This window comes from Coregonus lavaretus, assembly GCF_964263955.1.
Source record: "Coregonus lavaretus genome assembly, chromosome: 34".
Lineage (NCBI taxonomy): Eukaryota > Metazoa > Chordata > Actinopteri > Salmoniformes > Salmonidae > Coregonus > Coregonus lavaretus.
The window spans coordinates 14,422,229-14,438,617 of record NC_140021.1 but is presented as its reverse complement, the minus strand read 5'-3'; the positions used below and the strand labels follow the sequence as shown (position 1 = coordinate 14,438,617).

At 43.9% G+C, this 16,389-nt stretch overlaps 1 protein-coding gene across 1 annotated transcript; it reads right to left on the bottom strand.

The window, feature by feature from the left end:
* Nucleotides 1-4,469: 4,469 nt before the first annotated feature.
* LOC311109388 (palmitoyltransferase ZDHHC20-B-like) lies at nt 4,470-15,226 on the bottom strand. The gene is made up of 13 exons (XM_084152245.1): nt 15,089-15,226; nt 14,396-14,422; nt 13,999-14,093; nt 13,638-13,758; nt 13,426-13,495; nt 13,268-13,300; nt 13,045-13,165; nt 9,357-9,489; nt 9,088-9,214; nt 8,529-8,618; nt 8,234-8,334; nt 8,082-8,129; nt 4,470-7,961 (listed from the first exon to the last, which is right to left on the bottom strand). The coding sequence occupies exons 1-12, from the start codon at nt 15,204-15,206 to the stop codon at nt 8,086-8,088; spliced, it is 1,080 nt and encodes a 359-aa protein (XP_084008371.1). The 5' UTR covers nt 15,207-15,226; the 3' UTR covers nt 4,470-7,961; nt 8,082-8,085.
* Nucleotides 15,227-16,389: the final 1,163 nt, after the last annotated feature.

Genomic DNA, 16,389 nt, shown 5'->3' with positions numbered 1-16,389 from the left:
AAGCGGTACTTATCTTAATCCTCAATATCTCATCTTTCAAAATACATAAATTCATCTTAATTTACAGCATTTCCCTCACTACATAAATTTGAGCACTGACGTCATGTATAGCATGGTACTGTCCAGCCACTACGTTCCAATTGAGGCACCATTTTCAACACGTATACAGTAACGAGTGTAAAGGGCTACAGGTCCAATGCAGACGTTTTATCACAATATCAAATCATTTCTGGGTAAAATGTAAGTACCTTACTGTTTTTGTTTTAAATTAAAATGGTCAAAAAGAAAACAAAAATAGCTTCTTAGCAAAGAGCAATTTCTCAAGCAAGAATTACGCTAGGATTGTTTGGGAGTGGTCTGAGTGGGAAACTTAAAACTAGCTGTTATTAGCAGAGAGGTTTGGAACTCTCTTATTGGTGTATTAACTAATTTATTGGTGATGGCACCAGGCAGGCCAAAGTTCTTTTCAAATGGCTCTTACACTAAAATGGAATTATAATCATTTTCTAAGTTTTATTCCAACCTTATAGTAAGGATATATATATATATATAAAACACAGGAAAATCAAGTTTTTGACTACACTGGGCCTTTAACATCATCAGATAAGTAACACCATAGCAGCCAGTAAAACAGTGTTACAGGTCTGGAGAGAGGATGGTGATGACTCACCTGGGATGGGTCCCATCGGAAGTGTGTGTGTGCGTGCAGATTATGTTTAAATTAGAATGATTCTGTGTATGTGTGTGTGTGAGAGTGACGAACCAAAGTTACAATACCAAGACTGACTACTGTTGACCTTTCCCCTCTTAAATATGTGCTCCGGAACATTGGCAGCTACTAAGTATTTTTTAAACCTCCCGTTTTGGGCTGGATGTGTCAATGTGTAGTTCATACATGCATAATCTATGGGCAGAATTACTGTTTTACCTCAATTAGCCATGAAATCCCTAGTTTGAAAGCAACTTTTTCTGGAAGCTATGCTGCGCCATTTTCTCTACATTTTCCCCCCACGTGGGCCACCCTAGCAATTTGAGTTCAACCAATGAGCTTCAGCCACTCGCCATATAAGTGTCAGCTAGCAAGATGCACATGACACACACACAGAGCGAGAGAGCAATGACGTGGTGCAAATATCTGCACATATGTGATGTAGTAAGCAATTTTTGGGGACCACTTTTGGCTCGTGAGCATTGCTTTCAGAACTACTGGCTAAAAAGTACCAGAGAATTCTAATCTCTTTAGAGCAGTAGTCAAGAAAACTCTAGAGCACCGGAAAGCTACCATGTGCAGTTTAGTAGCATGCTAATTCAGTGCTGTAAAGGAAAATTACTACATTGCCATGCTACAGTGCATTCGGAAAGTATTCAGACCCCTTGACTTTTCCCACATTAGTCTTATTCTAAAATTGATTAAATTGCTTTTTTCCCCCTCATCAATCTACACACAATACCCAATAATGACAAACAGGTCTAGAATTTTTAGCACATAAAAAAAAAATGTAAATATAACATTTACATAAGTACTTTGTTGAAGCACCTTTGGCAGCGATTACAGCCTCGAGTCTTCTTGGGTATGACGCTACAAGCTTGGCACACCTGTATTTGGAGAATTTCTCAAATTTTTCTCTGCAGATCCTCTCAAGCTCTGTCAGGTTGGATGGGGAGCGTCGCTGCACAGCTATTTTCAAGACTCTCCAGAGATGTTTATCGGGTTCAAGTCCGGGCCAGTCTAGGACATTCAGAGACTTGTCCCGAAGCCACTCCTGCGTTGCCTTGGCTGTGTGCTTAGGGTCATTGTCCTGTTGGAAGGTGAACCTTTGCTCCAGTCTGAGGTCCTAAGCGCTCTGGAGCAGGTTTTCATCAAGGATCTCTATGTACTTTGCTCCGTTCATCTTTCCCTCGATCCTGACTAGTCTCCCAGTCCCTGCCGCTGAAAACATCCCCACAGCATGATAATGCCACCGCTACAGTGAGGGGAAAAAAGTATTTGATCCCCTGCTGATTTTGTACGTTTGCCCACTGACAAATAAATGATCAGCATATAATTTTAATGGTTGGTTTATTTTAACAGTGAGAGACAGAATAACAACAAAAAAATCCAGAAAAACGCATGTAAAAAATGTTATAAATTGATTTGCAATTTAATGAGGGAAATAAGTATTTGACCCCCTCTCAATCAGAAAGATTTCTGGCTCCCAGGTGTCTTTTATACAGGTAACGAGCTGAGATTAGTAGCACACTCTTAAAGGGAGTGCTCCTAATCTCAGCTTGTTACCTGTATAAAAGACAACTGTCCACAGAAGCAATCAATCAGATTCCAAACTCTCCACCATGGCCAAGACCAAAGAGCTCTCCAAGGATGTCAGGGAGAAGATTGTAGACCTACACAAGGCTGGAATGGGCTACAAGACCATCGCCAAGCAGCTTGGTGAGAAGGTGACAACAGTTGGTGCGATTATTTGCAAATGGAAGAAACACAAAATAACTGTCAATCTCCCTCGGCCTGGGGCTCCATGCAAGATCTCACCTCGTGGAGTTGCAATGATTATGAGAACGGTGAGGAATCAGCCCAGAACTACACGGTGGATCTTGTCAATGATCTCAAGGCAGCTGGGACCATAGTCACCAAGAAAACAATTGGTAACACACTACGCCGTGAAGGACTGAAATCCTGCAGTGCCCGCAAGGTCCCCCTGCTAAAAAAAAGCACATATACAGGCCCGTCTGAAGTTTGCCAATGAACATCTGAATGATTCAGAGGAGAACTGGGTGAAAGTGTTGTGGTCAGATAAGACCAAAATCGAGCTCTTTGGCATCAACTCAACTCACCGTGTTTGGAGGAGGAGGAATGCTGCCTATGACCCCAAGAACACCATCCCCTCCGTCAAACATGGAGGTGGAAACATTTTGCTTTGGGGGTGTTTTTCTGCTAAGGGGACAGGACAACTTCACTGCATCAAAGGGACGATGGACGGGGCCATGTACCGTCAAATCTTGGGTGAGAACCTCCTTCCCTCAGCCAGGGCATTGAAAATGGGTTGTGGATGGGTATTCCAGCATGACAATGGCCCAAAACACACAGCCAAGGCAACAAAGGAGTGGCTCAAGAAGAAGCACATTAAGGTCCTGGAGTGGCCTAGCCAGTCTCCAGACCTTAATCCCATAGAAAATCTGTGGAGGGAGCTGAAGGTTCGAGTTGCCAAACATCAGCCTCAAAACCTTAATGACTTGGAGAAGATCTGCAAAGAGGAGTGGGACAAAATCCCTCCTGAGATGTGTGCAAACCTGGTGGCCAACTACAAGAAACGTCTGATCTCTGTGATTGCCAACAAGGGTTTTTCCACCAAGTACTAAGTCATGTTTTGCAGAGGGGTCAAATACTTATTTCCCTCATTAAAATGCAAATCAATTTATAACATTTTTGACATGCGTTTTTCTGGATTTTGTTGTTGTTATTCTGTCTCTCACTGTTCAAATAAACCTACCATTAAAAATTATAGACTGATCATGTCTTTGTCAGTGGGCAAACGTACAAAATCAGCAGGGGATCAAATAAATGTTTCCCTCACTGTATGCTTCACCGTACAGATGGTGCCAGGTTTCCTCCAGACGTGATGCTTGGCATTCAGGCCAAAGAGTTCAAATCATGGTTTCATCAGACAAGAGAATCTTGTTTCTCATGGTCTGAGAGTCCTTTAGGTGCCTTTTGGCAAACTCCAAGCAGGCTGTCGTGTGTCTTTTACTGAGGAGTGGCTTCTGTCTGGCCACTCTACCATGAAGGCCTGATTGGTGGAGTGCAGCAGAGATGGTTGTCCTTCTGGAAGGTTCTCCCATCTCCACAGAGGAGCTCTGTCAGAGTGACCATCAGGTTCTTGGTCACCTTCCTGACCAAGGCCCTTCTCCCCCGATTGCTCAGTTTGGCCATTTAAGAATGATGGAGGCTGCAGACATTTTTGGGTGCCCTTCCCCAGATCTGTGCCTCGACACAATCCTGTCTCGGAGCTCTACGGACAATTCCTTCGACCTCATGGCTTGGTTCTTGCTCTGACATGCACTGTCAACTGTGGGACCTTATACAGACAGGTGTGTGCCTTTCCAAATCATGTCCAATCAATTGAATTTACCACAGGTGGACTTCAATCAAGTTGTAGAAACATCTCAAGGATGCTCAATGGAAACAGGATGCATCAGAACTCAATTTCGAGTCTCATAGCAAAGGGTCTGAATACTTATGTGAATAAGGTATTTATGTTCTTTATATTTAATAAATTTGCTAACATTTCTAAAAACCTGTTTTCACTTCGCCATTATGGGGTATTGAGTGTAGATTGATGAGGGGAAAAAAACAGTTAATGCATTTTAGAATAAGGCTGTAACGTAAGAAAATGTGGAAAAAGTCAATGGGGTCTGAGTACTTTCCGAATGCACTGTAAATTGTGACTTTACCAAAGAGAATTAAGGTCAGCCTGGAGGTTTTAAAAAACATTTATTGTTATTTTTTTCACGTTAATAGTTTATAGAGGCATGTACTTCATTCACAAAATAGGAACAGGAAAAATTAAAATCAGAGAAGAAAAATAGATAGGCTGACACCCTTTTTTTTTTTTTTACATTATCAATATATATATACAGTACACTTTGTAAAACATGACATTGAAAAAAACTATAGATCCAAGCTTGCAATAAGCAGAGTACAAATACATCTGCACTGTACATGCAGAAGACACATGGGTGTGGGTTAGTCAAATCATCCCCCCTAAAATATAGCAAGAATGATCCAAATCTTCCTCTGTTTTGACAGGAGTCACTATTGTGGCTTCAGGTATAATGGTGGGAAGTCTTGTAGGGTCAAACTAAATGGATCTAGTTGTAGTTAAATAAATAATATGGCTGTTTTAACACCACAACCTCCCATCTATCCCCATGAACACATTTACAGCTGAGCTCCATGCTGATGAGCATTAGCCACCATGTTATTTACACAGACTTTGATCAAAATCTCATGTAAAGGCCACGTATGTTTAATGAAGTGTATTCTCCCAAAATTAAAAAAGAGCACTCTAGTTAATGTCAAACAATGAGCTCTTAGTCTCTGGATCAAGTAGCTCAGAGAGTGTAGCTGTAAGTAAATCTATTAGGTAGCAAATAGAGTGGCCATATGGAAAGAAACCACATTTTCATTCTGGGTTATTGAACACAATGTGTAGAACACAGGGAGAACTATTCAGAGTTCCAGCAGAGTGAATTTAGAACCCTTGGCCGGTAGCAACCTTACCTCAGTATAACCAAGGTTACCATTCTGAGTGACATAATCCTCTCTTGGATTCATTGGTTTATGAGGAGGGAGGAGCTCAACAAACAATGACCGTCGCCGGGGTCAGGAGGTCAAACTAGAATGAAAGAACAACTAGAGGAAGTTCAAAAGGCCACACACTCAAAGGCACCATTCCAAATGGGATCCCTTGCCCCTCAACCAAGGGCACTTGTCTAGATGCAAAAGGACTGGATGGTGGTAGCTTTTCACCATATTGCTTATACCTATCCAATCGTTCCAGATTTACACAAGAACCTAGAGGTAGGGGTTAGGGGTCGATTTGGAATTGAACACACTTCCATAACTGTATAAAATCCCATCACTATCCCTCTTTATTACATTCGGAACTTAAGCCACAATACTCAATGACACACACCACTAGGTCTACTACTAACCCACCACACACCTTTAAAACTCTGGTCTGTAAACTTGTACATTGCTATGGCCATGAGGAATATACGGGGAGTGTCCTATATCTTTTAATTGTTTTTAATTTACCTTTATTTAACTAGGCAAGTCAGTTAAGAACAAATTCTTATTTACAATGAAGGCCTACACCGGCCAAACCCGGACAACGCTGGGCCAATTGTGCGCCGCCCTATGGGACTCCCAATCACGGCCGGTTGTGATAGAGCCTGGAATCGAACCAGGGAGTCTGTAGTGACGCCTCACGCACTGAAATGCAGTGCCTTAGACCACTGCGCCACTCGGGAGCCCATATCAATACCTTTACAACGGTTGTCTTCACTTTTGACTTCAACTGAGGTAAAAAATGTAAAGTTTTGAAACGCTTTTCCGTTTATCTAAAACCAGTTGAGGAAACCGCAGATTCTGTCCGCCCCTGTCACTGACACCTTCCAATCACAGCTGTTTTGACACATGGACACACTACAACACCACCTCACAGTTCACACAAACTGAGCCCCGAACACTTTCACATCACAGGGAATCTTACTGCATATGATACATACTGGTCCACTATAGACATAAACTGTGAGGCACCTCGTTTTGGAGGAACAACAAGTACTGTACAACAGAAGGGAGCTAGACAGCTGAGAGGTGTTGCCACCTGCTGGCCGGCACCAGTACTGCAGGGTGGCCCAGCCTCGACAGCTAGGGTTTGGGCACACATGGGAAAACCTTAAAAACATAAAGTCACAACTAAGCAATTTAATTTGGTTTCCATGAAACAGGCCAATGATGTGAGAGCATAGAACTAGAAGAACTAGAATACTAAAACTAGAATTCTAATTCTATGGCATCAGGTGTTGTAAACACTCCCAGTTCAGAGGTCAGAGCAGCTGATTGGTCAGCCCTTTATTTGGCAATGAATGGTGACCTCAGGCTGATCCCAAATCACAGCCTATTCCCCATATAGCACACAAGTTTAACCACTAACCCTACGTGGCTCTAGTCAAAAGTACACTATATGGAGAAATAGGGTGTAATTTCAGACGCAGCCCTCGTAAAAGGTGATGTTCAAGGTTGTAGTGTCTGATACGTTAAAATAATCATTGATCAACGTGTAATAAAGTGACCATGAGCTAGAACTGGTTGAGGAGGAGCTTGAGGATATACTGTATACTCTCACATTAAATCCCCTTCAGGGTCGACACACAGCTGGTGAATGAATGTAAACCAAACTATCAATCCATCCATTCATTAACACCTAAAGCTGATCCTTCTAGGCTGTTAGTTACAGCAAGCACCTGCCTGCACATCCTCACACTCTCAACAAATATGCCTACATACACACTCATGCAGGCATTCCCTCTTTCACTCTCTTCACAAATCTGATTACACACACCAACTCAAGGACACACCTTTCTTAATCTGTTTTTGGACATGAAGAATGCAGCACGTGATGGATATTAAAACTTAATCTTGAGAGTGCAAATGCGACATGTGCATTGACATGATCAAAACCCGGTTGGACACTCCCATTTCACTTTAGCAATGGTTTAGTCCAGCATCCCCTCCAATGGTTCTTCTTCGTATAGTCCAGGTTTTGTCTTTTAGGCACCCCTTGTAATGTCCATCGATGGTACACACCAAACACTCCCATAAATTATGTGTAAACAAAATTAGGCTTCTTCCATGTAGTTTTATCAGTCTTGGTGATATCTTCCAGCTTCATAGCATCCATTTTATAAACGTTGGGTGAAAAATCTGTACAAATCATTATGTCCCAGTACCTCCCAGCTCAGACAGTCTTCTCCCAGTTCAGGTCCTTCCTCAGCCCTGGTCCATTTAACACCCAGTCTGTCAGCTTTTGGCACAGGCAGTCTCCACTCTGAAGTGCGAAGATTGATTACTATTCCTGCCATCATCAAGTGATTCTGAGATCCATTATCAGTCCTGGGTGAACAATCGGGTCACAGTCAACTAAAATAAAAATGTGTTTACAGTAGGCTTTGTGTGGTTCTTCTGTGCAACTGCATAAATACTTGTGTGTGTGTGTAACTTGCTGATGATTAAAAGACAAGGCTATAGGGTATATCTATGGTGACGCGTGAAAGTCCGTTTCCATGGTTATGCTGAGTGTGACATTTTCGTAGCTACAGGGATGCATTGGGAGACTGTTTCCATGGTGACAAAAAAATGGTGGCATACTTAAGGCATCATATTAGATGGCTGGTTTCTTCTCCTGAGGAGAGAGAAGAAAGAGAGCGAGAGAAAGATACAGAGAGAGATAATACATTTAGTTTATGAAATCCAGCCTCATAGAAGCCAGATGTAGTCAGGGGCAGAACTCTGGTTGGCTCACCTTGTTATGACTCCCTCTCCATGATGATTGTGATGGTCTCACTCCCAGCTAGAACACAGAGGTCAGAGGTTTTTATGACCAAAACTATCCCTTAGCTACCATCAATACCATTCTGAGCAGAACATACAGATCAATTGTGAGCAGATACCTACTGTCATTCTCCAGGTGTTCTGTGACGTTGTTGGCATGCTGCTCATTGCCTAGGAGATGGTTCTGAGACTCACTGAGAGGACTGGCCGGGACATCTTCAATACTGGGAAGAAAATAATTCATTTAAAAACATCTAATTGATAATGCATTACTGAACATTTTTAGATAATATTTTACGTTACACTATATATTTGTCAAATAGAAGCGCTCAGGTTTCAGCTTAATCTTAATCTCACATCTGATCACCGTTTGTTGGTACTGTTCACATTGATTGATATATTGATCATATTTGATTACCTTTTATTGGCCTCTGGCTGTAGGCTGACTGTGGGCTGTTCTGGGTCAATGTTGACCAGCCGTGATGGGAACGTCAGTCCATCACCCTGACTGTAACACACCACAACACATAAAACACACCACATCACACAGTATCACAACACACCACACCACACAGTATCACAACTCATCACACAGTATCACAACACACCACACAGTATCACAACACACCACACCACACAGTATCACAACACACCACACAGTATCACAACACACCACACCACACAGTATCACAACTCATCACACAGTATCACAACACACCACACCACACAGTATCACAACACACCACACCACACAGTATCACAACACACCACACAGTATCACAACACACCACACCACACAGTATCACAACACACCACACCACACAGTATCACAACACACCACACAGTATCACAACACACCACACCACACAGTATCACAACACACCACACCGTGAGAGAGGAGAGAGAAGATAAGAGAAACTCTGGGTTAGAGACTGGTTGATTAAGATTTCATCCATCCATCCATCCCTCACTCTAACCTGGTGAAGATGGGTAGCAGCCAGAACTTCTTCTGGTCTCCAAACACCTGGGCGATGTTCTTCCCGAAGCCCAGAGAGAAACCGTTCTTATCAGAACCTGTCCTGAATACTGGAGCCCTGAACGCCTCTGAGGGAGGGAGAGAGAGAGGGGGGGGTAGAGGGGGAGTGAGTGAGCGTGGAGTGTCTGAGGAGCGAGTGAGGGTGTGTATCACTGTGTGTGCGTTGCAGGACTGTGTGTGCGTGTGCGTGAGGGACTGTGTGTGTGTTACCTATGGTGGACCTGTTCTTCCCTACGAGCCACAGGTGATAGCTGAAGAGGGAGAGAATGCTGATGCAGAACATGGCCGCCACAAAAAAGAGAAACAAGACATGGAATTTGGCGTGAGTGTCTGGCAGCTCATTCTGGGAGGAGAGGGGGAGAAGAGAAAGAAAGAGAGAGAGAGAGAGAGAGAGAGAGAGAGAGAGAGAGAGAGAGAGTGTCAATGTCAAAAACCACATGGAGGAAGGGGTGGTGGTGAGAGAAAAAGACGCGGGGTGCCTTGGTAACCATGTCAACACAACAAAACACGACAACGCACACATATTATAACGCCACCACACAACATCATCCACAGGTGCACTTCACGCCCTGCAACAGCAACACTAAGGCTTTGGAGGCTGGGTTACCTTGGGGCAGTTCTCTGCCGATTTCCTCCGGCAAAGCTTTAGTACAAACAGAGACAAGACTGTTAGACACCAGGAGAGGTCAGAGGGAGAGAGGGTAGGGTAGAGCGAGAGAGGGGGAGGTGGTGAAATAGGAGTCATTTGGGGGGAAAGAGAAAACCAGGTGGAAGAAAGAGAGTGTGTTAAAAGAGGACTGAGGAGCAGGGAGGTGGCAGAGTCAGGGGTGGTGAGAAGGCATGGTAGAAATGAACAGAGAGAGAGGGGGGGCGCGGAGGGCAGACAGAACAGAGAACATGAATAATGTCTGTGTGAGGGAAAGAGGGGGGTCAGAGGGAGAGCAAAAGGTAAAAAGAGAGAGAGAGAAGGCAGAGGAAGGACAGAAGAAAGAAAGAGGAAGCTGCATAACAGTGAAGCAGTACAGCTGAGGCCAGAGTACTAAGCAGCAGGATGTGGAACAAGCCAAGCGGTGACAACACACAGATAGTAGCATTTCCCACACTCACCATTTCGACCCTTCTCATCCACACACAGACTGTAGCGTTTCATATCGATCTTACATGTGGGAAAAAACACGCACACACACACAAACCAACATCTGCAGCACTGAATGCATGGGTGGGTGGGGAATAACAAGACTAAAGCAGTGGATGCCAGAACAAACACAGGCTGCAGTGAATGTGAGAGATGGAGGAGATGGGAGACCATAGCTGTGTTCGAATACTCATACTAACCGCACGAACTGTACTATTTGTGAAGTAAATAGAGCATGCTTATTGGTCATAGTATGGAAATAGTTAGTATGCCAAAAGTTCCCGGATGTCGTACTAAATTCACCAAAATAGGAATTATACAAGAAGTGGACACTATTTCCGTGATTTTAGGGACCATTGTGCAATTCTTCCGAAAATGGGCGTGGCTTCACAACGTTTTCAGATTTGAAGAAAATAACGGAAAATATGCAGCCGAGGTCCGACGAGAGCGGATACAAATTCATTGCTTTAATCAATTATGACAAATGTTTGGAAAATGTTGAGCAATGTAATAAAGTAATGACTTTTCAAATAAGTTACATTACACGTTATGTTGGCTGACAATTTGTTAGCTACGCTATCCTTACGAACCGCATAGCATTACAGTATGTACCGGTATGTTAGCTAGTTACCGTCCTAACATTAGTTGGCTACTAATACATCGAACTTGCCAGGCAGTATATTAACTACAGTGAGGGAAAAAAGTATTTGATCCCCTGCTGATTTTGTACATTTGCCCACTGACAAAGAAATGATCAGTCTACAATTTTTATGGTAGGTTTATTTGAACAGTGAGAGACAGAATAACAAAAAAATCCAGAAAAACGCATGTCAAAAATGTTATAAATTGATTTGCATTTTAATGAGGGAAATAAGTATTTGACCCCCTCTCAATCAGAAAGATTTCTGGCTCCCAGGTGTCTTTTATACAGGTAACGAGCTGAGATTAGGAGCACACTTTTAAAGGGAGTGCTCCTAATCTCAGCTTGTTACCTGTATAAAAAGACACCTGTCCACAGAAGCAATCAATCAATCAGATTCCAAACTCTCCACCATGGCCAAGACCAAAGAGCTCTCCAAGGATGGGCTACAAGACCATCGCCAAGCAGCTTGGTGAGAAGGTGACAACAGTTGGTGCGATTATTCGCAAATGGAAGAAACACAAAATAACTGTCAATCTCCCTCGGCCTGGGGCTCCATGCAAGATTTCTCCTCGTGGAGTTGCAATGGTCATGAGAACGGTGAGGAATCCGCCCAGAACTACACGGGAGGATCTTGTCAATGATCTCAAGGCAGCTGGGACCATAGTCACCAAGAAAACAATTGGTAACACACTACGCCGTGAAGGACTGAAATCCTGCAGCGCCCGCAAGGTCCCCCTGCTCAAGAAAGCACATATACAGGGCCGTCTGAAGTTTGCCAATGAACATCTGAATGATTGAGAGGAGAACTGGGTGAAAGTGTTGTGGTCAGATGAGATCAAAATCGAGCTCTTTGGCATCAACTCAACTCGCCGTGTTTGGAGGAGGAGGAATGCTGCCTATGACCCCAAGAACACCATCCCCACCGTCAAACGTGGAGGTGGAAACATTTTGCTTTGGGGGTGTTTTTCTGCTAAGGGGACAGGACAACTTCACCACATCAAAGGGACGATGGACGGGGCCATGTAACGTCAAATCTTGGGTGAGAACCTCCTTCCCTCAGCCAGGGCATTGAAAATGGGTCATTCCAACATGACAATGACCCAAAACACACGGCCAAGGCAACAAAGGAGTGGCTCAAGAAGAAGCACATTAAGGTCCTGGAGTGGCCTAGCCAGTCTCCAGACCTTAATCCCATAGAAAATCTGTGGAGGGAGTTGAAGGTTCGAGTTGCCAAACGTCAGGCTCAAAACCTTAATGACTTGGAGAAGATCTGCAAAGAGGAGTCAGTGGGCAAACTTACAAATTCAGCAGGGGATCAAATACTTTTTTTCCCTCACTGTATATGCTATCTAAGTAACTACCCAAAGTTTATTGATTTTATTATTCACATCATTCTTAGCTAAGTGGTATAATCGTTGTGAGTTCTCAATGGACATAGTTAATTCTGGCTATCTACTCCGATTTCAGAGCACTCTCGTCTGAGTGTGCCAGAGCGCAGAATAACTGATGGATTTACGAACGCTCAACACCCGTTGAATATGGCCGGTGTCAGTAAATGTTGGCAAAGACAAGCATAATTAAATTGCTGCCAGCAGCAGTTACAGTCACCAACGCTTTGGATAACATGAATAGTCTAACCAGCTCTACTAGGGCGAGTAAAATGGTCAGAGTGAGGTGTTCTCTCATTTGTGTCTGGAAGCAGCTAGCAAGCTAGCCAACGTTAGCCAGTTAGCTCGGGTGCTTGACTGCCGTTGTGAGGTAAGAACGATTGAATCAACCCTACTCCTCGGCCAGAGCGTCCAGTGTGCGCGCCGAGAGCGAAACGCTCTGAATTTACGAATGGACAATCTGTGCGCACTGGCACTCCAGATTGAATTTACAAACACACCCGAAATCGTAAAATGTCTAGCTAGTCATTTGTTATGCTAACAAGCTAGCAAGAGGTTGCATAGCAACAGCATCAACTTCCGGTAGACAGGTGAAGCGCTAGTACGCTCAACTGAAAGGATACCATTCGTTTACAGTATACTAAAATGAACTAATAGTATATAGTATGTACTCATTAAGTACGTAGTATACAGTATGTTAGTATGGGTATTCGAACACAGCTCATTACTCACTGTCCAGAACTTGATGAAATACTGCAGTACGGTGGCTGCAATGAACAAACAGTACACCAGAGAGTAGCACAGGAACAGAATAAAGAACTTGTAGTTGGAGAATCCCACACAGTTGTTCACCCTGAGAGGAGAGAGGCAAAAAATAAGTTGAGTTATGACCTCACTTCCTCTAAACATTAGAATAGTATGATCTACTGTGAATGTGAGGAAACAGACAACATACCAGGGGCAATGATGGTCCATCTTCAGCACACACCTAATACATGGAAGAGGCCAGAAGGAAAGACAAGGGAGAAGAATGAAACAAAACATTCTGAATTAGGCCATTCAACAGGAAAAGCAAGACTGGAAGAGAGAGGAGACAGGAAATAGCAGACTCACATGTCGCAGGCAGAACAGTGGTGGCAGCGGTCTGGTTTGATCACCTGACACCGGTCACAGTAGCGGATCGCTGTATAAAAAACACATCAACAACACATCAATCCAACTGATCAGCTACACACTCAACGGCCAGGGCTGGATCAATCAACTGGGAGACAGACAGACACACACACACAAACATAGATAGACAAGACAGATAGAGACAGACAGACCTCCAGCCCCGGTGCGTGTGTAGAGGGGCAGATTAGCGGCAGCCCTCCACAGGATCTCCTGCTGCGACTCTGGTCTCTCCTCCTTCACATACTGCTCCTTCTCTGCTTTAGGCAAGCAGAACTAACAGGAGAGAGAGAGATGGAGAGGAGGAAGAGAGAGAGAGGGAAGAGAGAGGAGAGAACAAAACAGACACAGGAAAATAACTTCAATTATGGTTTGTCCCTTAGCAACATTGTCCCTCCACCTGTGACATAACCTATGTCAATGGAATAAAGTTACCCATAGACACATCTATCCAGTGGAGCTGTGAGCTACATCATTGTGGATGTTTCAGGGCAGGTATCTAAAAAGGCATAGTACCTCTTTGGAGGGGTTGGCGGGCCTTGTGAAGATGGTCTTCCAGTAGGACCACACAAACATGACGAAGGACAGATGGAAGAACACCATGTAGATGACTGTAAGAGACACAGACAGAGTCAGAGACACATTCACACCTGGCTCCAACATAGCAGATATTCATATTTTGACTATCTGCACATGCATAGGTCAAGTGTAAGGGCTCAATTTAGTAGTGTCTACACTGAGCCTCTATGTGTGTTTACGTGCGTCCAACTTGAGCCCAGTCCAGCCAGACAGTAAATAAAGCTCTTTTCAGCCATGGTCCGGAACAACACTCCCAATGAGCAGCAAATGGGCCAATTTCAGTAAAAGCCAATCAACCAGTACAAATCAATCCCAGTCAATAGCCACTACTTACTCTTCTCTGCTATGCTGGGGATGGTGACTGCAGGAGGAAGAGGGGGGGAAGGAGAGAAAATAATGTTATGTTTGTATCTGGTGTATGTTGTGGGTGTCAGACATACTGTATTCAGCTAGCAACATCAAGACACATTGCCGTAAACATTGTAGAATGGCTCATTCTTTTTCTTGCATTCCTGGCAAGCTTTCACCTGTCCAGTTCTTGGACATCAATGCAGAAGGAGAGGGGACGAGAGGAAGCCACGCCCACTTGAAACAAATGAAAAGCATTCTCTATCTTTACTTCTTCGTCTTTTACTTAGGTACATTATTGCAGGTAGAAAATAATGTTAACAGTTCTCTACATCTGGCAATATGTCGACAGATAACTGAAGTTGGTAGGCTATCATTATCCTAATGTATGATAGCTTTTAATGATGTGAATGCCCAAGTGCATGAAGGAAGTGCTAAGATTGAACAGTTTAATTCGCTAGCTAGCTAACGGGTAGCTACAGAGAATATGATTTGGCTAGTTATAGCGCTACCTGGGCAGGATCCAACTAGCTATATAAGCTAGCTAGCCAAACCTTTGTTATCTAGCTGCAGTCGCTCCATTCACTTCCTGTGACCAGCTAACGTTAGCTAGCTAGCACAAATATCAACCATAACACAACGACACTCGCAGTGAAAAGCATTTTTTTGTGATACTTACAAATGCAGAGCTCCACGACGTACGCATAATAGGACCAACATACGACTAGGGCGATAAAAACCACAGGTATCCAAGCTAAGCCCCGTTGACAGCATCTCAGTACGTGGGTGGGCGCCATCTTTACTCTTCCATCAAACCGAAGGGAGTGTTTGCGTGACGTCACGGACCAAACTCCCTGTGCAATTTCATTCGTCTCCCGTTAGAGTGCTCAAGTGTCCCACACTTCAAGTGCAGTCCTAAAAGCAAATCTGTCCTGCACAGCCAAATCAAATAAAAAGGACAAGGTTTCGGGGTCCAACTAGTTGTTTTCCCGCCCCTAAAGTGTGAACAGAGCAACAAATGTTTATTTTATTGTAGGCTATATCATTAGGTTAAATGGCTTCTTATGGTAGTTGTATTTATGTTTAAGTGACTGTAGAAGAGTGTGTGTGTGTGTTTGTGTGTGTGCCTGTATGTGTGTTTTACAGGCAGGAACATTACTGAACCTGCCATGAGTACCCCTATTCTTTTCAGATTCCCTAAAAGTAAGTTCTATTCACTCACTGTAATACACTTTGGATGACAGTTAAATTATATGACAACATCCCTTTTCTTGCAAAAAGAAAAATGTTTCCCCATGTAGCCTACCTACATAATGTCCTGAAATGCACTTTTCACCTCCGTCTTCAGAGACATGCCATCATCCTATAAAGGCCTTCGTGGGGAGGTTGTCTACTCAATGAAGGCTGAACTGAGCAGATCTATGTGAATACAAGCAAAGCCCAAGCTACTTTCAACTTTGTCTCAAACCGGGCTTCAACCCACTCCACACCTTCTGATGCTCCAGGATGGCACCATGGTACTGAACCCTTCCTCTACAACTGGATCCTGGACTTCCTGATGGGCCGGCCCCAGGTGCTGAGGGTAGGCAACAAGACCTCCGGCTCGCTGACCCTCAATATGGGGGCCCCTCAGGGGTGTGTGCTTAGTCCCCTCCTGTATTCCCTGTTCACCCATGCCCACGTGGCCATGCACGACTCCAACACCATCATCAAGTTTGCTGATGACACGATGGTGGTAGGCCTGATCACCGACGGTGATGAGTCAGCCTACATGGAGGTGGTCAGAGACTTAGCAGTATGGTGCCAGGACAACAACCTCTCCCTCAACGTCAGTAAGACCAAGGAGCTGATCGTTGACTATAGGAAAAAGAGGGGAGAGCACTTCCCCATCCACATCGACGGGGCTGTTGTGGAACGGATTGAGATCTTCAAGTTCCTTGGCATCCACATCACTAAGGACTTAACATGGTCCACACACAC